At 45.9% G+C, this 25,009-nt stretch overlaps 1 protein-coding gene across 2 annotated transcripts in view; it reads right to left on the reverse strand.

Annotated features, from left to right (window-relative positions):
- l(3)80Fj (lethal (3) 80Fj) overlaps positions 1 to 25,009 on the reverse strand; it is a 372,965-nt gene that overhangs the window by 83,233 nt on the left and 264,723 nt on the right. For both annotated transcript variants that reach the window (XM_065426472.2, XM_065426473.2), the window contains exons 36-41: positions 24,171 to 24,239; positions 23,395 to 23,533; positions 20,227 to 20,423; positions 19,919 to 20,108; positions 8,496 to 8,566; positions 3,986 to 4,201 (exon numbers count right to left, since the gene is read on the reverse strand). In XM_065426472.2, the coding sequence (XP_065282544.1) occupies positions 3,986 to 4,201; positions 8,496 to 8,566; positions 19,919 to 20,108; positions 20,227 to 20,423; positions 23,395 to 23,533; positions 24,171 to 24,239 (882 nt within the window). The remainder of the gene's footprint in view (positions 1 to 3,985; positions 4,202 to 8,495; positions 8,567 to 19,918; positions 20,109 to 20,226; positions 20,424 to 23,394; positions 23,534 to 24,170; positions 24,240 to 25,009) is intronic.

Here is a 25,009-nt window from a genome sequence, read left to right on the forward strand (position 1 = left end):
CCCTGGTATTCGAACAACCTTAAAAAAACTGTCTAGGAAAAAAAAAGCACACTTCCCGCGAACTCAAACGACACAACGATCCTCGCAAATTCTGGAACTTATTATCACTTAAACGTACTTCATGTCATAGTATCGCGTTGATCAACTTGGATGCGTCTCCTGTTCCAGTGAATCAGCTTCCCGATGTCATGAACTCTTATTTTTGCTTGCTTTTCACTAATGAACCTCCTACTGATATTCCTATGTTGCCATCTACTCACAATTCAGAAATGCCGGCTGTTATTATAACTACTCAAGAAATCTCCAATTTAATCGATAACCTTAAACTTTCCAATGTGCAAGGCCCAGACGACGTAACGGCTAAGGCCTTAAAGGGCACCAAATCGCAATCTAGCCGCTTCTTGAAATTGATTTTCCTTTAATCGATTGCCTCTTCAACTATTCCGGATGATTGGAAGATTGGCAGTGTTGGACCTATGCACAAATCTGGTAGTCGTTCCAGTCCATGTTTTTACAACTGTATTTCCTTAACCTGCATACCTTCTAAATTTCTAGAGCATATATTGTACTCCAGCATTGCATCTCATTTAGACAAAACCTCTTTTTTTATTTCCCAAACAACATGGAATGAGACGAGGCCACTCATATGAAACATAACTGTTCGAATTCACCACAGACCTTCACCTCCACCTTGACTCCCGTTTTCAAACCAATGTTATCTTGGCTTTGCAAAGGCATTTGATCGTGTCCCCCATCTACGTCTTACCGCAAAACTTCCTTGCCTTAATCTTGACCCACTTGTGTCGTCCTGGATTGAATGTTTTCTCACAAACCGCTCACAACACACTGTCATCAATAACCTCAAGTCGTCAAGTAGTCCAGTCTTGTCAGGTGTACCACAGGGCTCTGTGCTCGCGCCTCTTCTGTTTCTCATTTTTATAAATTACCTTCCTAACAGCATTCATTCATCAATCCGGTTATTCGCTGTTGACTGCATCCTGTATTGGTGCGTATCCTTCCATAATGACCAACTAATACTCCAGGAAGACCTAAGCAAAATAGCGAATTGGTGCTCTCCTTGGCTCATGTCCCTCAATGTTTCCAAATGCAAGTATATGCGTGTAACTCGCAAGGGGGAAACCATGAACCACCAGTACTCTCTTAATTCCACAGCCCCCACTCAAGTTGACTCTTACTGTTATCTAGGCGTCACTATCACTAATCAGCTTATGTGGTCTGCACACATAACTCAACTTATAAACGACTGTTCTAAATCACTTGGCCTACTCAAAAGATAGATTTCTTGGTCTCCTGTTCCCATACGCAATCTCGCCTATGAAACATTTATTCAGACTAAACTTGAGTACGCCTCACCAATTTGGAACCCTCATCAGACTTACCTTATCAACTCGCTCGAAGCAGTGAAGAATCGCGCAGCAGGTTTTATCGCTTCAAACTATGACTGGCACACAAGTATGAGTGGCATTAAGTCATCCCTAGGCATCCCTAGTCTAACATTTCGTAGGAAGATTTCCCAACTTTCCCTTTTCCACAAACTCTATTATAATTTCCCACCACCTCAGGAACACTCTTCTACTTCCACCCAACCACTCTTCTAAGCGTTTCTTTAACAACCTGAGTCTACAACATCTTCATGGTTCCTGTAATGCCTTCAACAACTCTTTCTTACCTACTGCTATTGAATTGTGGAACACATTACCCAACAGTATAGTAAATGAAAGTAATCCAGATAAATTTAGTCACCTATTGTCATGTTTTTTAAACCCTTAACCTACCACTAATACGCTGTTTCTCTAATGTCGAACTTTTTTTTACTGCTCTGTTATACTGCCGGTTTGTACCCTACTTTGTTTTGTTTTTATTTTTTCTTGCCTATCCTCTACTAGCATGTATAGTAAGTTTTGTTTACCGTTGTACAAATAAGTTAATCATTGTAGTATAATAATGACCATAGTGTTTATTAATGCATTTGCCCCCCCCCAATGTAATACCCTGAAAGGGGTCCTTAAGAGACAAATGATGATGATGGTATATTTGAAGCAAATTTCTAAAATATTTGTATGTTTCATTTGTATGTAGGCCACGGATTCACAATGTATTTGTTTCTGTTTTGTTGCGCTTTTATTCCCCCTGCTTCCGAAGTAACGCTGGAATCGGAGCTGTGTGTAATTAAATAAGTATGAATTTGACTACGTTGACACAATTTCATGCTCTGTCATGAAGACTGGTAGGTGCGTTCCAATTTTAAAGAGGTGACAGAGAATACGAGCCATTAACCGGCGTTTCCTAAGCACTGACAATGCAAGGCCATAAATTCTCTTTACGTATGTGCAAGGTGCCCTGGAAACTTTAGTGGTTAATAATGTGCTGTATGGCAGCTGATGCTGTCGCTTTTATGTTGTGAGATGGCATTAATTTCAATCACTATGCAAGCAAAGCTTCCATTACTACATAAAAAAGCAGAGCACTATCGCTGCACCTGAGTGTACAAGAAGTCTTATGCGGCTCGGCGCCTTGCCACCCACTCTACTAGCAATTGCTCAAAGAAACAGGGCTCGTCTCACATCGCCCGCACAGTCAATCTTCGGTTTCGCTGGCAAAGAATGGAAATGAGAATGAAAAGTAATCTCCTTCGCCAATCACCCCACATTCTTGTCAGGCAGAGCGCCATATGCAACAGCTGAGTCACACTAGGGAGGCGCCTCGCATGCGTAATTAAATGGCTTGGGCTGAAATTTCAGACGTGCATATGTCGAGACACAGGCGCACTACTAAAGTTGTACAAAATGGAATAGTCCGCAAATGGCAGCGCCTTTGAGTTTTCAATATAAAAATACATGCTAACTGCAGTAAATAAAAAGTTAATTATCAAATTTAATTAAATACTGACATTAAGACAACAATTATCCTCACAGTTTGCGACTGGCTGGTCGCATAACCTAGGTAGAACAATGGCTTCTGTGCACTCCTTTTTGCATTTTTTTTAAAACCCCGAAAGTCCAACTTTGAAGACTCTGCACATATATATATTTATGACCTCTGCATGCAAGTGGCAATGCTTCCATCCCTTATGAATGTTGTAAATTATTAGAGGAGATTATTTTTTTTTTCGCAAGTCATTAGCACTGCCTACTGGACAGTGCTAATATGTTCATTCACCTGCATAATATCATTCACGTGCATTTCACTTGACGCTAATAAGACTCTGCAGAAGGGGGTCATTAAAGTCTGCAGGTTCTTTTCAGGATCAAAAAGCATGCAAATCAAGTTGAAGCCAGGTAAAATATAGCAACATGTCCATTCTCTAGGCATATCCTATCTATACCATTAGAAATAATAGTTAGCTGGCTACCTCATTCTCTTTAAAAAATATAATAATTTTTGCACTGTGCGTATATTTAAATATATTGTGTATGTACATTGTGTTCATAGGGAAAACTTAAATGATGAAATAAATAAATGTGCATGAGGTAGCCGCTGCTGGTTCTTCAAATGCGCTTGTCCTCTTACTGTCGGGATTTGCAGAAATAAAGGAAAGTATGAATTAAAAGCTGTGCACGTCACACTGGCGAACATACAGTAAGCTTTTAGCCACAATAAAATTTTAAGTGAAAAGGTGGAGGCTACTCAAACAGAACTCTGGTAATCACACTGTGAGGAGGGGGGGGGGGGGGGAGGTTCCCCTCATAGTCGGCACCCATGGGTATATGTACCATCACAATTTTTTGCATGCATTGTTCCACACCATCATGTGCCACCCTATCTTTGAACACTTTTAAAGCTTTTTTTGGAACAGAATCAATTTTTTTTTTTAAAGCCTGACACAACATACTGAAGATAGTATAATTGGTAAAGCTTACGAAAAATTCGGAGGAGTTGGCAGGTATGCACCTATTAGGTTGAACACAACAATGCGGTTTTGCAGCCATGAAATGTGCCCTCTGTGCTCTAGAGTACCACCCACCTGCTGCTTGTCGTAGCTGCTGCTGGCCAGAAATCCCAGCAGCAGGGAGAACAGAGTGGGCAGGATCTCACGCAGGGTGCGGGGGGTGTTGGTCACCACCACTTTCCAGACGTGCAGGGATGCCTGGCGCACCATCAGCGAGGTGTCCAGGCGACCCATGTACAGGCCGGCCAGCACCCGGTTGCGACGCTCCTCACCCAGGGCTATCATGATCGCCTGCCAAAAGAGCATCATCATATTCGTGCATACCAGTTCTTGAGTGCACACGTGTGACTTGCAATCGGCATTCGGGGGAAAAATGCAGAAGGATATTTGAAACATACTGCACTCAAAAGGTACGTCAAAATTATACGAGTGCTGATTCTATAACATTGCCGATTCTTCTGGCTGCGCAATGCGGTAGGCAACCGCAAGTTACACAATCAATGAGTGTATAGTGATCTAAATTTTATTACGCACTAAAGAGCATTCAGATCCAATGCGCGCATGTTGGTATTGATGGGAAGCAAAGTTTTCGTGAAAAGGTTAATGAAATGCAATAACTCTGCTCACATCATAGTTTCTCACTATAACACCTAGAGGGAAATATGGCGCCACCGTCTATGGGAGTTTTTTAAGGGGGCACCGTGCCGTCATGGGAATTAAAAATCCAATCGTTAAAGAAGAAAGAGAAAAAAAAAAGCTGCTTTATAATCACGAAACCAAATTTCCGACTTATGATAAAAAATTTGACGTCATAGAAAGAAGGCCGTGAAATATGAAACATTTATTTATGCTTCTAAACAGCATGTCAAGCATTAGGCACGCTGAGGTAACCAGAAACCTACACTTGCTTTTGTGAAAGTTTCATCTTCCCAACCACGGTGTGCGTCGCATCCAGCGGCTGCGCAAACACTAGTGGCTATAATTTAGTGTGCATGAAATCGATGAGCGAGTCTTATCGATGACAGTGCACTTTGCATGAGCATTGGGGTCGCTGTCACCAATTGGCCACTGTCAATCTTGTCACCTTCACGATCACCCCGCTGGAGATTCTTCTCAATACTCTAAGAGCTATCTGCACTCAGAAACTCCTCCATTGAGGCACCTTCTATTTTATCTCCAGTAGTGATGTGCTCCTAAAGTTCAGTAATGTCAGCGGCTGCCACCGTGTTGGTTTCACACATAGGGGTTTCACCCGGGTGCACAAAGCCCACCATTTCCGTTCACCGGCAAGGTCACTGGTTCTAATATTCATGATCATGGCAACACTCGTGGTTTACAGAATTGTTGATATCATGGACTGCACAAGCTGGTACTTTGAGTCTCACAAAATTTGCAGCTTTGTCTCAAGCGACATAGCTTTGTGCTTCGTTGGGGCACCTACTGTTGCTTCCGCGGCGCATTACCGCGCTCCCTGAGGAAGAGAGGGAGACTGTAGAAAGGTAGCACAGGCACGGTATGCTTTTCGTTCTTTCTTTCTCTCTCTCTCTGGACACTCGCTGGCAATGGAGACGCGAAGCAGTTGGCACCATCTTGTGGCACGCTGTGCCAACCTGCTTTGCTCTCTGTGGCTTTCGCAATTGGCGTGCGGGCGGGACACGCTGCGCGGTGATTGTGGCAGATACGAACTCGCATAAGCAAACTCTTCGCCCCGTCTTAGTTAAGGGGAACTTAGCAAAGCAAATTTCATGATTATTCTGCATGGAAAACACCGCGAAATGGCAGAATTTTAATAATTATTCCCAATATGCAGTGAATAACACATAGTTATATATGTGTTTTTTTCTCATAGCCCTAATGCATAAGTTGATACTCCGAAGTCAACTCATTGTTATAACCTATGTATCGTTATAGGTGGTATTGTTCTAAGTGTGCTGCACTATATAACGAAGATGCATGCATTTTGTCCCCTTTAGTAGGTAAGTGGGCATGAAATCATGAAATATATTGTTGTAGTGTTTGAGGTTGCCAATGAAGAAGCCCACGAACACATGTAAAATTGCCCTGCGATTGGATGCTCGAGGCACTTTACACATATTTGTGCGATTCTTTCATGCTTGGAAAAAAAAAAAAAACACTTTCAGTGGCATGTACTGAGAAACAGAAAGCTGTATTGGGAATTTTTCATACTGCTCTACAATTTTTTCATTTATACTTTTCCTCTAATTATAATATTTCTGAAGTTGATTAATTAATTAAGACAAATTATGTAACTAGGCCGAATGCAAAAAACATTCTGAGTATCTTCAAGCGACGGCAAACTACATTACCTTGGTTCTGTCCAGCTACGTGGCATCTGCATAGTTTTAAATCTTGGTGCATGATAGTTGGGACACCCTTTATATATACATGTGTGAGTGTGTGCACGCTATGCCGGTCACCGCCCTATGAGGCACCTGGTGTGAGCATATTCAATCGGTACTTTTATGTTGTGGGTAGAAGTCCCTCGATTTCTCTGCATGTTCCATCAGTATGTTGCCCTTGTTTTGTAATTTGGCTAGCTGGCTTTTGTACAAAAGGTGCAACAAATATTTCTTTGTTTGCTTCCATTACTGTGAACTGTGTTCTTTGTTCCAAGAGTGCTTCAGGCCCAACACATTCTAAAGGTTAATATGTTCATTGTGCAGAGTAGTCCACTACACATTCACTGTATATCAACAACTCCAGCAGAAATGTACACAGGGCTCTCTTAAACATAGATGATTTCCCCAATGATGCGCACAAGAAGTCTTTTGTCAACTACAGAAGTAAAAACACAGCAGGGTATCTACCAAGTTGACATTTCCGAATTCCCTGAGTTTTTCAGGTTTTCCCTGAGTGCCTTTGCAAAATTCCCTGAGTGACGCAGAACTATGTTTTATGATGAGACGGGCTGAAACCATGTCGCGCGATGCTGTCACTCTCTAGTAAGCATCTGAAAAAACTAAAGAAAAACTGACTTGATCCAGTTTAATATTAAGGAGTAGTGTTTATTTTATTCAAAAAGAGAATAGAAGGGAGGGGTTAGTAAAATGCACAGAAAATAAAATGTTTTTGAAAAAAATTGCAGATTGAGTCGGACATTCTCAAGTAAGACTAAAAAGGAGATGCATAAAGAAAGAAATATTTTCGAATATGAGCTATTTCTATCAACTGATAGCAAGCTTAGTGGTATGAGGCCCGAACTTTGTCACAATCGAGATTCTCTCTCAACAGCTTGTATGTCAATCTCAACTGTCCTGAAATACTCTCAGTCCGCGCACGATGTCTCAGTGTTGTGTTTCACTGCTTTAAAGAGTTTATTTTCGTTTGGATGAGGGACACTTGCATCTCGGCATCAGCCAACATTTTGTTTTTTGAGCTCAAGCTCCTTCAAAACGGTGGCAGCACGCTTCCTTTCCTGTTCATTCCTCAATGCGCAGGTCCTTTCTGTTCTCGCCCTCCTTTTGCCGCTCGTTTGCCCCACGGACCATAGTGAAGCATCTTTTTGGTCAGTTGTACAGTTAACAACCAATTTTTCGAACTCCCTGGGGGACGAGAAAACGTCCTAAAAATCGGCAAGTTGGAAAAGAATTCATGTTTTTTACTGCCCTCAAAAGACTCAAACTGCCACGGGCACATTCGAAAAAGCTCTGAAAGCCTGTCAGTACACGTATTAGTCATATTGGTGCTTGGACTGTGACAGGAGAGACCGGGTTCACGCGTGTATAATTAAGGAATACATACTGTGCCCCATGGCAATAGCCCCTTCACATGCTTGTTATGCTTCACCGTAATACTTATGCGTATGCTTCACGAAGGAACATTTCTGCACAGAGGCGAAGCTGACTTTCGGGAACCGGCATTATGCAAAGCACCGTTTCTTCCGAGCTTCGAAGCCAATCGTGAGGACCACAAATGCGGAGTCGGTGCCATTGCTGACAGCGGCGAATTCATTCAATGAAAAACACTGCACCCAACAGCAAGAAGCTTAATAGCGAACGTCGAAGCAGCTAGGCCTAGCGTTGCCGCAGGATCTGCATGCGAGAGAGCCGGTTCGAGGCGGCGAGGTAATCAAAACGGCCACGGTGGTGGCTTCAATTAATGCCGTTTCGGCCCGGCAGTCCCGGCAAAAAACTTTGGACAATGGTACGGCAAAGGGTTCTTGCATCCGAAATTTCAGACGTTCTGATACATTGACTCTATAGGGTACGTGGTGGTACCGCGAAGCTGTCCAAATAGTCAGTCGTTCACTGTACTCTGGCAACTCCTCCAGCCGACGATGGGGCATCAAAGATGATTCGTTACGATTCCTGTCTGTTACTCGAGCCAGCATTACCGTGACTTTCGTTCCCTCTCAATAAAATTAGAGCTAATTTTCCCTGACAGAAGCATGAATTCCCTGAGTCCTCCCTGAGTTTTCCCAGGCTGCTGAATATCCCTGAGAATTCCCGATTTTTCCGGTTGGTAGACACCCCACAGAAACACCTATGTTTAGATTACAAGTGTCAGTTGTTTCCGTGTCCCAATTGTAATTCTTCTCAAGGAAGCTGAAGTGATGTACTCTTACCTTGTGAGATTGTTCTGTGCCAAAGTTGTCATCCTCATGGGCAGTTTCTGTGGTCATCTTTCCTGTCACACCTGAAACAACAAAAAGCGCTATGGAAAGGGCAAAAAAAATTCAATTCTAGGATTTTAGGTGCCAAAACATGCACATCACACAGGTGTTTTCGCATTCACTTCCATCAAAATGCGGCTGTTGAGGGCAGGATTTGATCTCGCATCCTCAGGCTTAGCAGGGCAATGCCGTAGCCACTAAGCCACCGTGGCAAATGTGCAATAATATATAGATATATATACACACACACATATAAATAAAAAAAAAAGAAGTAGTAAAGGCGAAACATATTTCACTGTACTCCTCAAGCAGAAGATGCAGCAATTAAAGCAGAACCTGATTAATACATTTTGCAAAAATTAACACGAGAAAAAACATACTAACCGAGAAAATGTATGACCCAAAGTAACTAAAGTATGTGCCAGACTCAACTGTATTTGACACCTACGTAATGCGAAGCCCTGTGTGAATTTTTCTGCATAAGGCACGAGATGCCAACGCACATAAGCTGGTGGGGCGTCGGCAGCCCAAGACGTGTTTTCTTGTTTTCCTATGGCGTGGTGCTTTCAAAGGGCGACAAGAAATTAAATTGAGCTGGTGGGCGGCGCTGGATGGTGCCGAAGCGAAACGTGATGCCCACATTGCGCCGCCTGCAGCAGGGAACAGAGGCGCGTTTGGATTATCGCCTACTAAAAGCGTGCAGCATGCTACCAATGGCACTATGCACCATGCGCTATAAAACGAATAGGCGAAGATGTTCATCGCAATAGGTTTGGAGGCGATAGTTGTGATTGCGGAGTGCAATGATGTGGGCAGACATTTGCTGGTACCAGAATAAGATACTGTGCATGTGCTGTCATTTTCACAAGAGACGGACAGCTAGTATATGTATACTGTTCTCGATCACACACGACTCATGCATTTTCTTGTTTGCATGGGATCTAGCAGGCAGAAAACATACCAAACGATTGCAGTTTGTCGATGTACTGAACGTTGGTGGCGAAAAATAGTATTTTTAAAAAATAGTATTAGTAAAACGTATGAAGCGGCAAAATATGAGTAACTCTATTGGGTTATTTCTCGTGTTCTCAAATGTGAACGCTGGTCGCTGGGAAATTGTACGCAATGGGATCATATCAATGAGGTTCTACTATACAAGAGCCATACTCTCAGCTGATCACTTTCAGGAATATGATCACCTTTGTGATATTTCACTAGATTCAGTGCTGGACATGTTGGCAGCTACGGGCAACAGTGTGTCTACAACAACAATGTGCCCAGAAGGCATGCTTGGCACTGGGCCCCTTTGATTTTCTGTTTCAGGCTACCTGTAGGCTGCCAGAGCTAGCCAGAACGCCTTCGTTTTTCTTGACTATCTGCCCACTACTGCACGGTACACTTTCGCTGTGTGTCTGTTTCTCTCGGGTTGGACGGTTCTCGGTAGCTGCGGGCTGCCAGAACCAGCCAGGACAACTTTGGTCTGGCAGAATGTGGGTGCTGTCTGGCTAGCAGACAAAAAGAAAATAGAACTGATGAGGACCCGCCACCATCTTTGAGGGGACTCTGTGTGCAACGTGGGCATTTGAGGACCTTTACTTTACGAAGCCAACTGGCTATGGTCACCTTCGGTTTTTATTACTTCTACCATTTATCTTCTAGCATTCTGGTGCACCATACTGCCTTGCGAGGCAGTGTGATACGAAAGGCAGCGAACATTCGAAGTCTGTTTGTGTTGCGTGAGACTTCTTTACGTGAACAGTGCAGCACACTGTCATGCATACATACTATTTGTATTGTGTTTCGTGCAGGTTGTAGATGCTCATTTCTACACATTGTGGTGTCTTACCAATTAATTTTTTTTTGTGATATCTATTTTCACACCTCTTGAGCATGTACAGTGATATATCCTTTCTCTGCAGTTAGTGAAGGCATTTGCAGCTAACCACCGTCCACTTTGTCCCTCTGTCTCAAGTTTGCGTGGCATTGAAACTGATATCGCTGATAGTACCGTATTTACTCGCATAATGATCACATTTTTTGTAAACAAAAGTTGACGCAAATTCAGGGCTGCGATCAACGTGAATTAAATTTCCCATGAAAAAAAAAAAAAAATTTTTTTTTCATCCCGCGTCTGCTGCGGGATAGCAACAGTTCAACAAGCAGGCAGCTGCCACTGTAACAGTGTGGGATACCAAAACAAATATGGCGGCTGGTGGAGCAAGCCCAACGTGCCCAAAGCGATTTTTGTTCTTCTCGTGAGTACATTTCACACACTGAAACAGTTTCTTCCGTATCAGTAATGAATAATAGTGTTAATATTGGCAAGTTTGCGACAATAACGTAGCTGCCAGTGGCATAGAAACATATGGCAGGCATGCTGTGGAAACTGTGGCATTTGTCTTCACTACTATTCTAATATGGCACGTTTCCGCTAAGGGTGGGCAAATATCTTAGCTGTGTTACAAGCGTCAGCGTATGCATAGGGTACACTTTTAACGTATCGGTGTAAACGTGGCCACTGTAGTTGCCACTCGTGATTTGTTGCGTGCCCCCGAGTGCAGACGAGAAGAATCGAAAGGGTCCCTTTTTGCTGTTGTTGGCCAAAACCATTATGAAGCCTGCAAGCAATAAAGCCAAGGCAAGTTTGGCTGTAGCTTTTTTTTTTTCATGGAAGTGCAGAAAGTGATGAAAGGAATGAAATGGGCATCTGCTTAAGAATGTTTGGTGCGTGCAGACCACTTGGTATGTTTTGAAGAGTACTTCACGTAGCATTTGACAGCATTAGACAGATGGTAAGCGCGATCATCATTAGCTAGACTTGGCACATGACATATCGCTGCGACAAGTTCGGAGTGCGATCATTACACGGGAAAGAAAAAAAAAATCAAATTTTGACAACAAAATTCAGGGGTGCAATCATTACTTGAGTGCTATCATTATGCGACTAAATACGGTATGTTCTAGCTAGGCCATTGATGTTATTGGAATGCACTGGTTGAGTAATGTCCAGCCGGTTTATATAAGCACATGCATGTACATACGCTTAATTGCAATTATGATCGACCAATACTGTTTTTCGTGTGAAGCTTTTCGCTGGTCACAGGCGGCATGCATTCTCATGCATCAGCTGCAGCCCCAGCTTCTTCAGCACAGGGGTAGAAGAGAAGCACTATCAGCCAAAGCAACTTTCTGCAATCTAAGCCCAAGCAGGTCGGCACACAATGTAATACATATAAGATGTACCTGATATTATGCTTTTCTGTGCCTCGTCAAATATGCTGACTGAATGCCAAATCATCAACGCTGGTGGGCGATCACTTGAGCGATCACATTCGGGGATATGATCCCCTCTGCGTGATTTTGCATCTTGGCATCAGGAACGATGGAAATCGTTTGTTCTGCTGTGCATTGAGTGAGGTTGGCCCAGTGCTTGTTCCTGTGACCAGCTGCGTGACACCTCACGAAATTGATCATATCCTCGAATGCAATCACTTCGGAATACCACTTCAGCTCTTCGGCAAACGTAGCTGTACATTTCCTAGCTGGCAAGGCATAAATGGGTCAGCAACGCCAAGTGCGTACTGGCCGCTACCAAGCTAATAGCTTGTTTACGTTTATTCTGCAGCCAGCTGTCCTGGCATTCAATTTGGCAACCTTCGGGCAGCTTCAGGTTGTCTTGGAATCCCAGCCCATGCAACTTCCAGTCAAGACCAAAACTAGCTGGCTGCCAGTAGGCTGCCAGAACTCCAAACTCAGAGGCCCAGTGTGTGAGGAAAGCTGTTGCTCATGGGCACCAACAGGTTCGATGCTGTGCCATGCGAGATCTCACAAAAGTGATTGGCTGGGAATAGTCCCAGGATACACCAACAATAGGTTTCTCCCCATAGACAGCAGGCAACCGGGGGAAATACCACCCACCACTCCTGGTTGACCACCTATTGCTCCAGGTTTACCACTCACCTCTCCAGTTTACAGCCCATTGGTCTGGTTTAGTGTCGCCCCTTTGAGGAGATACTCGGCAGTTAGAATGTTTTTTTTTTTCATGATCTTCGAATGTTACTTTATCATGCGGGAAATTATTAGAAATATAAAGTAGAGGTTGAGAAAATCACACTTTTCCATGGTGCTGTTGACGAAAATCGGGCAGCAAATCAGGCGTTGGGAGGTGCCATAGCACAATGGAGAGGGTGGCTTCCTTTTAAGGCATCGTTTTGGAATTACGTAACGTCGAAGAAGAAAAGGTTGGGAGAGAAAAGAAGAGGATGAGTAGAAAATAAACAAGGATGGCTACATTGTCATACTGACTTACCTCAGTTTTATTACAAATTTGGCGCAGTCAAGAACAGGATAGGAACCTGTGCTGTGCAGCTCATTTGCTTCGTTTTACGAAGGACTATTTCCTTTGATGTCATCGAAATCTGCACAGACGGTGACAGGCAAGCGAGCATGGCAAGCTTTTTCCACAGAACACGATTCACTGTTGCAGGTGAGTACGGTGCCCTGTTTGGAATGCTCACGAAGACGACCTTTTGCTATTGTGACGAAGAAGAGAGACGCTAGTGGGTTCAGAGCTGCTGGATCAACACGCTAGTGGGTCAAGCGCTTTTGCTCAGCAACAGCTCTTGTGCTCAGAAGCTGTCACTGTGTTGACCTTTGACGCTGCGCTGCTCCGAGCTCAGCCAAATAAACACCTTTAGAATTGGTGGAGTGTGCTGGATAACCTCAGACAATCATCCTGGAACTCCGGTACCATACCCTACCATCTACCATGCCCCACGACACCTCCCAGCAAACGCCTCCTCCCGCACCCACTGCGTTTCCCGGGGTGCCTCGTCACCACGACCCTCCTATCAACATTGGAGTGGACGACACTGATGTGACAAATGGCTCATGGCGTACAATGGGGTAAGCGCCCACAACAAGTGGGATGAAGCGCCCAAACTGAGCCATGTTCTGTTCTACCTTGCTGGTGTGGCCAGCCCGTGGTACAATAACCATGAAGCAGAGTTCCAGACATGGTTCGAATTTAAGACTTCCCTTGCCGATGTATTTGCTTGCCCTGCTGTTCGCAAGATGTGTGCCAAAGAGTGTTTGCGAGAATGAGCACAACAGCCAGGTGAAGCATTCACCAGTTACACTGAAGATGTCCTGGACCTATGCTGGAAAGTCAATTTGACCATGGCGGAGTCTGATTGGATCCAAAACATCCAGAAGGGCACAGAGGATGACGCCTTTAACATGTTGCTGGCCAATATTCCTCGCTCTGTGGCCGAAATTATCACACTGTGCCAGAGCTATGAAGAACTTTGCAGGCAGCAGTCACTGACCTGTCGATCTCTATCATGTAATGAACACCTGGCTGGTTTGGCTGCCATGTCTGACCAGGCAGCTTTTTTCAATCAATCAATCAAACAAGCTTTGGTCGCAGAAATGAAGGCGTTTGTTCGCCAGGAAGTTGCCTGGCAACTCTCATTGATGGATTTTTTACAGCCGTAGCCGGTATATGCGCCAACACCGAGTTTTGCGCCTCACTTCGCCGCGCCATAGTGCAAGAAATCAACGAGGTTTTGCCTGAGCACCACCAGCACATTCCTGCGGCTTTGCCTCAGAGCTACGCTGTAGTCATGGCCAGGCCCCAACAGATCCCGATGGCTGCACCACTCAGCTGTGCGGAAGTCGTCCCCCACCCCCAAGCACTCCCTCAATGGGCACCTCTCATGTATGCTGAAGTCCTAGCTATGCCCTGACAACAGCCTGCCATGCAATCACTTCACCAGCCGCCCTGTCCAACGCGTCCTCCTACATGGATGCGACCTGCTGCAGCAACTCGATGGCATACAGCAGACAATCCGCCGATATGTTTTCCGTGCAGTCACCTAGCACTACGCCATATGTGCCAAGTTGTATGGTGGGTTCACTGCGGCTATATTACGACGACAAACCTCTGGCTGTGTGACAGCCATTCCGCCGGTCTGCCAACATCCGACGCTCACCTTCTCCACGCTAACGCTCTCCATCACCAATGCGGCCTCGTCCCGTAGCTCAGGAAGAGGAAAACTAATTGTAGCAGCCCATGAGGCAAAGACTACGATGCCGTTGAAATGCGAAAGTCCTCAACGTAGCCCGACCAATGTGATAGAAATGTTAGTTGACTGTGTGTGCAAACATATGCCCTCATGGACACCGGAGCCACTGTATCAGCTATGGACGCGAAGCTTTGTTGCTTCCTTCAAAAGGTCACGACGCCCCTCGCTGGATTCTCCCTCGGCACAGCAGGCGCACAGCATAGTCACCCGATAGTGGCATGCGCTGGTTGTGTTCTCATTGAGGACGTTGTATATGCCGTCGAATTTATTGTGACTTCATCGGGCTCCCACGAAGTTATCCTGGGGTAGCACTTTCTCGCCCGCAAAATGCCGTCATTCATTGCACACGGGCCGAACTAGAACTGTCGCCAATCTCAGATATGACGCTTGCTGATAATGCTTCTTTTGCGAACAAGGTACTCGTCAGGCATGACACCACCGTGCCTCCCAACTCGTCAATGATTCTCTTTAGGCAGTGAAACAGCCTCTCCGACGCCATCGCACTACTTTCCCCATCTGGCCGCTTTCATACTCGAAAAGGTCTGCTGCTTCCTTTTGTGACAGTGAACGTCGAACAGGGCTCAACAGCTATTTCCGAGTGTAACCCCTTTCATACCATGTCACGCTGCTTCAAGGTGAATGTCTCGTCTATGTGAAAGCGATCGACGCCGCACAAATTGCAGATGTTCCCGAAGACACTTCCTGCGCCAGTCACAGCACGCTCGCTTCTTTACATCCGACCCTTTGCCCACAGGTGTGCTCGATTCATCTATTGCCCATGGCCTCACCCCAGCTCAGTGTTCTCAGCTTTTGCGCATCTCAGAAAAATGTCATTCTTCTTGTGATGTTGGGCAACCTTCACTGAGCCGGACACGTCTGCTGCCACGTACCATATTGACACTGGCTCCCAATCGCCATTGCGGCAACGTATAGCGTCTCTGCCACAGAACATCATGTAATTAATGAGCACGTAAACGAAATGCTTTGCCGCGAAGTGATCTGACCCTCAAACCGTCCATGGGCATCTCCTATCGTCCTTGTTACGAAAAAAAGACGGCTCTGTACAGTTCTGTGTAGACTATCGGCACCTGAACAAGATCACTTGCAAAGATGTATACCCGCTACTGTGAATTGATGACACTGTCGATAGCCTACAATGAACTGAATTCTTTTCATCCCTATGTTACACTCCGACTAATGGCAAGTGCCCATGGCTGACGTCAATAGGCCGAAGACAGTCTTTGTCACACCCGACGGCTTATATGAATTTAATGTCGTGCCGTTTGGACTTTGCAATGTACCGACAACCTTTAGAACGCATGATGGACACAGTTTTGTGCGGTTTGAAGTGGCATGCATGCTTATGTTACCTAGACAACATTATTGTTTTTGCCTCTGACTTCACCACGCACCATCAACGCCTCCAGCGTGTTTGACGTGCCTAAGAAACGCTGGCCTACAACAGAACCTAAAGGATTGACGGTTTGCAGTGTGGCAGCTCCCGATATTAGGTTACATCATCTCGAAGGATGGAATCCTCCCCGATCCTGCCAAACTTTGTGCCGTCATCGAATTTCCTAAACTGACGTCCATCAAAGAACTACGCAGTTTCGCAGGCTTGTGTTCCTACTTCAGCCACTTTATTCGTAATTTTGCCGCCATCATATCACCCCTGACGAAGCTCCTTGGAAGCAACGGACCCCACCATTCGTGGTCGTCCGAGTGCGACCAAGTATAAGCAAAGCTCTGTTGTTTGCAGACGTCTCCTCCCATTTTGCGCCACTACGACCCAACGGCACCTACTGAGGTACGCACAGATGCTAGCGATGTTGGTTTCAGCGCTGTCCTGGCGTATTGCAAACAAGGGTTTCCAGAATATGTTCTGGCATATGCAAGTCGTACGCTTACTAAAGCCGAGACCGATTACAGCGTCACGTAAAAACGCCTGGCGATCATCTGGGCGCTTAACAAGTTTGGGCCCTATTTCAAATCATATTGACCGCAAAAAAGACGGGGACACAGGAAGAAAACACATAAACAGCACGGGCGGTAACGATGTAACTGATGAGGGATTCTTCGTTTGGGGACTTGCAGTAAAATGATTTGCAGTAAATACCAACTAGGCCAAACTGAAGTTCTTTTGGGCCCTATTTGTATGGCCGCCAATTTGATGTCGTCACGGACCATCATGCACTATGCTGACTGTCGTCATTGAAGGATCCCTCAGGCTGTCTCACCCGTTGGGCACTTCGCTTGCAGGATTACGATATCCGCATGCTGTACCCCAACGGATGCCAGCATGCTGATGCTGACACCCTCTCATGTTCTCCCTTGCCTCATGACAATGCCTGCTGCTCGCTATCTCAGCTTGACGTTTCTTCCATCGACATTGGGACCATCGCTTCTGAGCAGCACAAGGACCCCTGTATTGCCTCCATCATAGGCTTTCTTATCGATCCACCATCGCAGCCAACCACTCACGCGTTGCGTCGTCAAGCTCACCATTTCACCGTTCGCGACGACCTGCTTCACCGACGCAATTACACCTCTGACAGCCGCCAGTGGTTATTAGTAGTACCTTGAAGCCTGCGTTCTGGAATCTATGCATCGCTCCACTATGATCCACAGTGTGCACACACGAGACTTTTCAAAACCTACCAGCACCTCTGACAACGCTACAACTGGCAAGGAATGTACAACTACGTTCAAAAGTTTGTTCGCTCATGCCCCGACTGCCAGCGCAGAAAATCTCCACCCCAGCTCTCGCCAGCTTGTCTGCAGCCTCTAGCCTGCCCTAAGCAGCCGTTCAGCCACATTGAAATCGATCTGTATGAACCACTTCCTTTGACATCAGCTGGTAACCGCTGGGCCATCGTTGCAGTCTATCATCTCACACGATATGCTGAAATGGCTGCCCTCCTGGCAGATACAGAGCGTGACGTTGCCACGTTCCCGCTTCGCCGATTCATTTTGCGGCACGGTCCATCTCAAGAACTGCTCAGTGATCACGGACGTGTCTTCCTGTTGGAAGCAGTTAAAGCCATTCTCAAAGAGTGCCACGTTGTTCACCACACAGCTACGGCGTACCACCCTCAAACGAATGGCCTCACAGAACGCTTCAACTGTATGCTCGGCAACATGCTTTCAATGTACGTCCCTCTAACCACACGAACTGGGACACCATTTTACCCTTCGTAACCTACGCGCATAACACCACTACGCAGACCACCACTGGATTTTCACCCTATTTCTTACTATACGGTCGGCACCCTTCGCACACCATTGGCACAACTCTGCCGTATCGGCCGGATGCATCCAAGTGTGTGCCTATTTCTTCCATGGTCAGACATGCAGAAGAGTGCCGCGACCTGGCTAGGGTCTTTACTTCCAATGATCAAAAGCGCCAAGGGAGCATTCACGGTGACGCCACTTTCACAGTCACCTTCGATCCGGAAGCGCTCGTGTGGCTCTCAGTCCCTTTCACTGCTCCTTGCCTCTCTTCAAAACTGGTTCCAAAGTATGAAGGCCCTTATTGTGTCTTCGAATGCGCATCCCCTGTAAACTCTGTAATAGAACCAGCTGGGCCATCTTCAGACATGTGCAGCCATGGATGAGACATTGTCCGTGTAGACCGTCTAAAGCCTTACTATGACGCGCTCATCGTGAAGAGCTGTTAGGTCGCCGGTCGGCTCCCTTATTGCTCTCGGGGGTATTGTAACGAAAAAGAGAGAAGCTAGTGGGTTCAGCGTTACTGGATCAACACACTAGTGTTTCGAGCACTCTTGCTCGGCAACGGCTCTCATGCTTGGAAGCTGTCACTGTCCTGACCGTTGATGTTGTGCTGCTCCGAGCTCTGCCAAATAAACACCTTTAGATCATTAGTTGTACAGTCGAACCCGGCTATATCAAACTCCCCCCAAAAATGCCTATCAGTTCGACAAAGGGCATAATTCGATGCCTACTAAAGAATGGGATGTCATAAAAGCACATACCATTTATAATAACACTTTATTGATGAAACTAGCTTAGCTTCGCATCAACTAGTCCAGTACTTTCTTCTGGTTGGGCAATTTCGCTGCCTGCGACGCACGTATTTCTCCACATTGTCTAAAGAGTCAGAGCAGCTGAGGTCGCAACCTTCCACATTTGTGCAGATGCGCCGAACTAGTGCTAGTGCCCCAATCACCTCAGAGGATCCGGGCAAAGGACCGTCGTTTTCCTCATGGTGCCCACTTTCACTTTTGCTCTGTGCAATGTCGGCAACGCAGTCTTCATTTTCGGGCTCTCCCGTGGTCGCAACGCCTTCATCTGCACTCACAAACTTGTTGACCGTTGATTCGTCAATGGCTTTTGGAAATTCTTACAGATCGCCCCAAACTTCGGCAACACCAGCAACGGCTTCGTCACACTCATCAGAATTTTCAGTCATCACCGGGCACGCAGAAGCCGGCAGGTCTGAAGCAATTTCGGATGAAAAACTTGTACACGGCTGCCTCGACGTCTTATACACAGCCGTGCGTACGCGCCGGGCCCCACGGGCCCCGGGTTGCACGTTCGTCCGCATTAGCCCTAATTTTCTTCTTATTATTCAAGATCGTGCCAAGAGTGCACCTCGGAATCTTGCATGCTGCAGCAACATTAAACTTCTCACTGCATTGGACTCGATTAATGATCTCGAGCTTCATGGTGAAAGGCAAATTCTGCTGCTTCATCCCGGCAACACTGCGGGAGAAGGCCCACAAGGCACAAACACAATGAACCGGAAAAGCAGCAAGACATCTCGCACTTGCACCATTTTGCACTACGAGAGCACAAGAGCCTCTGATTGGCTGTCTGAGCAAGTGCTGTGGGCGGGCCAGGATAATTTTTTGTAGGAGGGTGTCTATGACTCGCATGGCGCAGAGTGATCACGGTAGGCTAAGCGGGATGGAGATGCGCCGCCGGGTTTCTGCACCGCCACGAGGGAAAGCCAGCTTCTGCGCCGCTTGACGTTTGATATATCGGAAGTTGATGCTATTTTTGCACTATGTAAGCATAGTTTCTGCTATATATACTCAATATAAATATACCGTGTTCAGAAATTACTCGATATACCGGATAATTCGATGTAAACGGATTCTATAGTCAGGTTCGACTGTATAATTCAAAATGAGTGAATGGTTGTCTTGAAAAAACAAACAAAAAAACAAGAGAGAGAGAGAGAGAGAGAGAGAGAGAGAGAGAGAGAGAGAGAGAGAGAGAGAGAGAGAGAGAGATGCTTAGACAAGGCAAGCCAGCTGTGTGGCTCACCTGAGATCTTGTACAGGAGGTCACCGAGGAGCTGGACTGAAGAGTATCGGATGCGCCAGTTGTCATCAAAGAGCCCTTTCTCCAGTTGGGGCAGCAGCAGGGTCATTGCTGTTTCTGCATACATGTTCACCATGCGCTGGCCTGCCCGTAGTGCTGTCTCCCGCACATACTCGTTCTCGTCTGCTAGTGCCTGTAACGCACATATGTACTAAGCATCAGCCTACACAACTTGCGGAATGCTACATAATGATAAGCCATGTGGACGAGTTTAAGCAGTAGTAAAGAACGGATGAAACAGCTGGACTGACCTTTAGAATTGGGTTGATGATCTGGGAAATGTAGGGGGTGAACTCCTTCTGGAAGACACCCGGCAGGTATATGAACATCATGACATAGCCGTCCTTGACGTGCGGTGCAATGTCTGTCCGCTCTGCCGTTGAGATGATCTCTGGCATCAGTGTCTGGAGCTTCTCCACTCCCAAGCCTCCGAGCACTTCACTTAGGCCTTCCCCACGGAACCAGAGGAAAAACAGTGAAACATAATTATTTATAATTAAGTTAATTAATTAAATACTGGTGTTACACATGCTAGAACTGCAACTTGATTATGAGGCACGCACCAAGGGCGTGCTGGAATAATTTTGACCCCCTGGGGTTCCTTAATGTGCACCCAATGCACGGTACACGAGTGTTTTTGCATTTTGCTCCCTTCGAATGCTGTTGCTGCAGCCAGGGTTGGACCTGCAACCTCGAGCTCACCAGTGCAACACCACAGCAACTCAGCTACCACGGCGACCAGTGACAGACAGCTGCTAAGAGTCTTTGCATGCATAATGAGATGCAAAACCGAAAGAAGAGTATAAAATTGCTTGCACTTGAGCTATTAAAGGCCCTGACTGATTCCCAGGATTTAATGTCGCAAAGCTACACAGTGGCTATGAGACACACAGCAATTGAAGGCTACAGATTTAAAAAAAAAAAAAATGAGATTAGATTCTTGTGCATCTAAATCAATGTAGACGAGTGTTTTTGCATTCCACCCCACTAAGATGCAATGACCATGGCGAGGCATCGAGTCTTTGGCCTCTTGCCCAGCAGCACAGCCACCAAGCCTTTGGTAACGGCTCCAGCTTAAAGCTTACCTTGTCTGCCTGCTGTTGATCGTAGGATTACAGAGGCCTTAAAAACAATACTGTCAAGCCTTGATTGACAGACTCCGAATTTAAGGCCACGAGTACAACTCTAGGTTACTTTATAATTTTACCGGGGTTAACAAGAATGCAGGCACCCAATAAAGTTCTGTATTGTCGGCTTACCGGTTGACTTTGTCATTCTGGACTTTTGGTCATTAACAGACTTCTTTTGTTTTTCTGTGTATGAGAGTAAGCACAACCCATAAGTGCAATGGTTGGCTGCTATACTCGGGCAACTTCCTGTGGGACTGGAGGGGAAGCTATGGAGGTAGAGTGTGCATGAGGAAGAGCACTCCTGAATATAGTTACAAAGTCTTATGAGCATTAGGTTAAGCTGGGAAACAATCTTGTCTCATTAACATAAGACAAAATACATCACTTTAACTTATGTTTTCAGCTTTTTTCTGCCATGTTCAGCAAAATATGAGACCTTCACATGTGGAAGCTACATTTTCAGTATCAAGGCGGCTGCCAAGTTGGTATTTGAAAATTCCCTGAGTGACACAGAAATTTGTTTTATGTCAAGAAAGGCTGACAGCACGTCACCCGATGCTGTCACTCTCTAGTGAGCATGCTAGAAAATAAACGACTCGATGCAGTTTGAATACTAAGGAATAGTATTTATGTTATTCAAAAAGAAAACTGATTGAAGGGGTTAGTAAAATGCACAGCAAAGAGTATACCTTCTAAAAACATGGTAAAGCCCATTGCAAATCAAGTTGAACATTCTCAAATTCGAATAAAATGAAGATGCACACAGAAGCAAACATTTTCAAACATGGGCTATTTCTTTCAAATGATAGCAAGCTCATTCGTATGAGGCCCGAACTTTGCCATAAGTGAGATTCTCTCTCAGCTGCTGGAAAGTCAACTTTAACGATCTTGTCTTTAACTAACTCTCAGCCCGCGCAGGACACCTCAGTATTGTGTTTCGCTGCTTTAAGAGTTTATATTGGTTTGGATAAGGGACACCTGCATCTAAGCATCAGCCGACACTTTTTTTTTTTTGAGCTTCATAGAAGCAGCGGCACACCTCCTTTCTAATTCATTCCTTAGTGTGTCAGCCCTTTCCACTCTTGTCCTCCTACCACCGCACATTTGTCCCCCGTACCACTCGAAGCATCCTCTTGGTCAGTTGTACATGCAATGCCCGTTTTTTCGGACTCCCTAGGGGGCCGCAAAAACATCCGAAAGCATGTCTTCTGCTACCCTTAAGAGCTCAAATTGCCCCAGGAATGCCTGCAAAAAGTTCTGAAGGCCTGCCAGTACACTTATCAGGCATATCGATGCTTGTACTGTGACAGGAGACGGAAGGTCCACGCGTGTATAATTCAGGAATACATAACCTGTCCCTTGACAATCCCCTTCCGCAATAAATTGCTTATGCTTCACAGCAATACATTGTGTATGCTTCACCGCATTGCTGTATTGAGACGAAGCTGACTTTCAAAAACCGGCATTATGTAACGCACCGTGCTTTCAAAGCTTCGCAGTCAATCGCAAGGACTACAAATGCGAAGTCCGTGCCACTGCTGAAAGCGGCGAATTCTTTCAATGAAAAACATGGCACCGAATGGCAAGAAGCTTAATAGTGAACGTTGAAGCTGCTAGACCTAGCGTTGCCACGGTGGTGGCTACAGCTGCCAGCGGATGCGTGCGAGGGTGCCAGTTCGAGGTGGTGAGATAATCAAAAAGGCGGCGGTAGTGGTTTCGGACCTGCGGTCACGGCAAAAAGTCCAAAAAATCAGACGGCGAAGGGTACTTGCACCTGAAATTTCAGACGTGCTTACATATGACTCTATGGGGTATAAGGTGGTGCTGCAAAGCCATCCAAATTATTGGGCATCCGGAAATTCGGTCGCTGAGTGTGCAATGGCAACTACTCCAGCTGACGACACGGCCTCAAAGACGATTTGTTACGATTTCTCTCTGATACTCGAGCCAGCATTACCACGACTTTCTTTCACTTTTAATAAAATTACGGCTAATTTTCCCTGATAGAAGCACAAATTCTCCGAGTTATCCTTGAGTATTTCCAGTCTATTCAAGATCCCTGATAATGCCCAGTTTTGCAGGTGAGTAGATACACTGAGTATCTGCTGTAAGAAGCTGAAAGTGTGCTGAAATGCTGCCAGACTACTTGACATGGTAAACACACGTGCAGGAATTGTAGCTCTCTCTCTTCATTGCTACAGAAAGTCTTCTGTGACTCTACTTAACAGCTGTTCTTAGATTTCTGCCACATCTCTAGCTGCAGGTAGCAGTATGTCAGAGTGCACACACCTTGGGCTGCTCCCGATCTGTCAACAGGCGAGGACTCCGAGGTGAGCGTCTGCATGAGCCAGGGGATGAGGTCCTCAAAGCACGTCTCACCCATGCCCTTGATCATCGCGCCCAGGGCACGTGAAGACACGCTTCGCACCTGAAAACACGCAGACAAGCATGCCATTCAAAGCTCATGCACAGAGAAGGCAACATGCCACGGGGTTGACAAAAGCCCATAAATTGTTCTGACTGTTCCACGTCATTCTTGGCTCAGTTGGTGCACGGTGAAAGAACAAATGGCGCACATGAGCAGGGACAAAGGGGCGATAAAAATAACGCCACTTTGCAAACAGAGAAGTATAAGAGAGAGAGAGAGAGAGCCAATCAAGGCAAGACAAAGGAAACATAGTATGTACCGTGATGCGCAAGGGACGGGGCAAGCGAGCCCAAGACCCGCAATGGGGTGCCACGTTTCTCGGAGGCCAATCGCGGGATCAACAGTAGTTGACTGAGCATAGAAGAGGTGGCGTGAGTGCAGGGAAGACAGCGGCGGGAATGAGTGAGTGTGCGGGAGCAGAGGGGCAAACGGGGGGGACTCGGAGTGTGGTCGTGTGGTGTGCATGGTTGGAGTGCCGAAATAAAGGACAAGTTCGGGACGAACATGTGGCATGTTTCCGAGCATGACAGTACAACACAAACATGATAAAGCATACAATATGTCACAGTATGCTTTGTCGTGTACGAAGCATGTATGCCATGTTGACTGCGGCTTTCAAGGGAAAAACAAAACTCACCTCCGGTACAGGATCAAGGAGGGCCTGCTTCAAGCCTGGTATGATGGCTGGCAGATAAGGGGCCAGGTCCTGCAGACACAGAAAGCAGCAAACTCTGAACACTGGCAAACGAGGTAAACAACACCCAAGCTTTCAAGGGACAATAAAGAGTACTGTATTAAATTACCTTTCAGCATTACCAAAAATTCCACTCTTACTATGAGCAGAGGCTTGGTAAGCAAGAATAGGCACAAGACAAAAGTCTAGTGGTGACGCCACCTCGAAGTTCCAGCACTCTGTGAAGTTGTGGATTTGGACGGCATCTGCTCTGGCTCAGCTAAATATTCACAGTTAAAAATGGACTACATTTGTGTTCTAAAGGTGCCAGATTCAATATGACAAGTGTTGCAAATTTTTAATGAGCCGACATGGTTCAAAGGCAAACGATACTTCGAAATTCATAATGTCACAGTGACATCTTTCACAGTGCTGAAAGTATGGATCACAGAACGTCTTCAACCTGCCAAAGCCTTTATGCACTTGTATGCCCAGATTTGCCAGCAACACAACTGCACTTTCGACTACATTAACATGTCATTCTGCTCGTCTGCACTTGTGGGCATGCAACATATTGCGAGCGGCAACGATAGTGGCCACGTTTACACTGATACGTTAGAAGTGCACCCTATTCATAAGCAGAGGCTTGTAACACAGCTAAGTTATTCGCCCACCCTTAGCGGAAACATGCCGTATTAGGATAATAGTGAAGGCAAATGCCGCAGTTTCCCCGGCGTGCCCACTATGGGTTTCTATGTCACTGGCAGCTAAGCATGCCCATCTCTGTTTCTGTCCCCTTAAAG

The sequence above is a fragment of the Dermacentor albipictus genome, chromosome 2, assembly GCF_038994185.2.
Source record: "Dermacentor albipictus isolate Rhodes 1998 colony chromosome 2, USDA_Dalb.pri_finalv2, whole genome shotgun sequence".
Lineage (NCBI taxonomy): Eukaryota > Metazoa > Arthropoda > Arachnida > Ixodida > Ixodidae > Dermacentor > Dermacentor albipictus.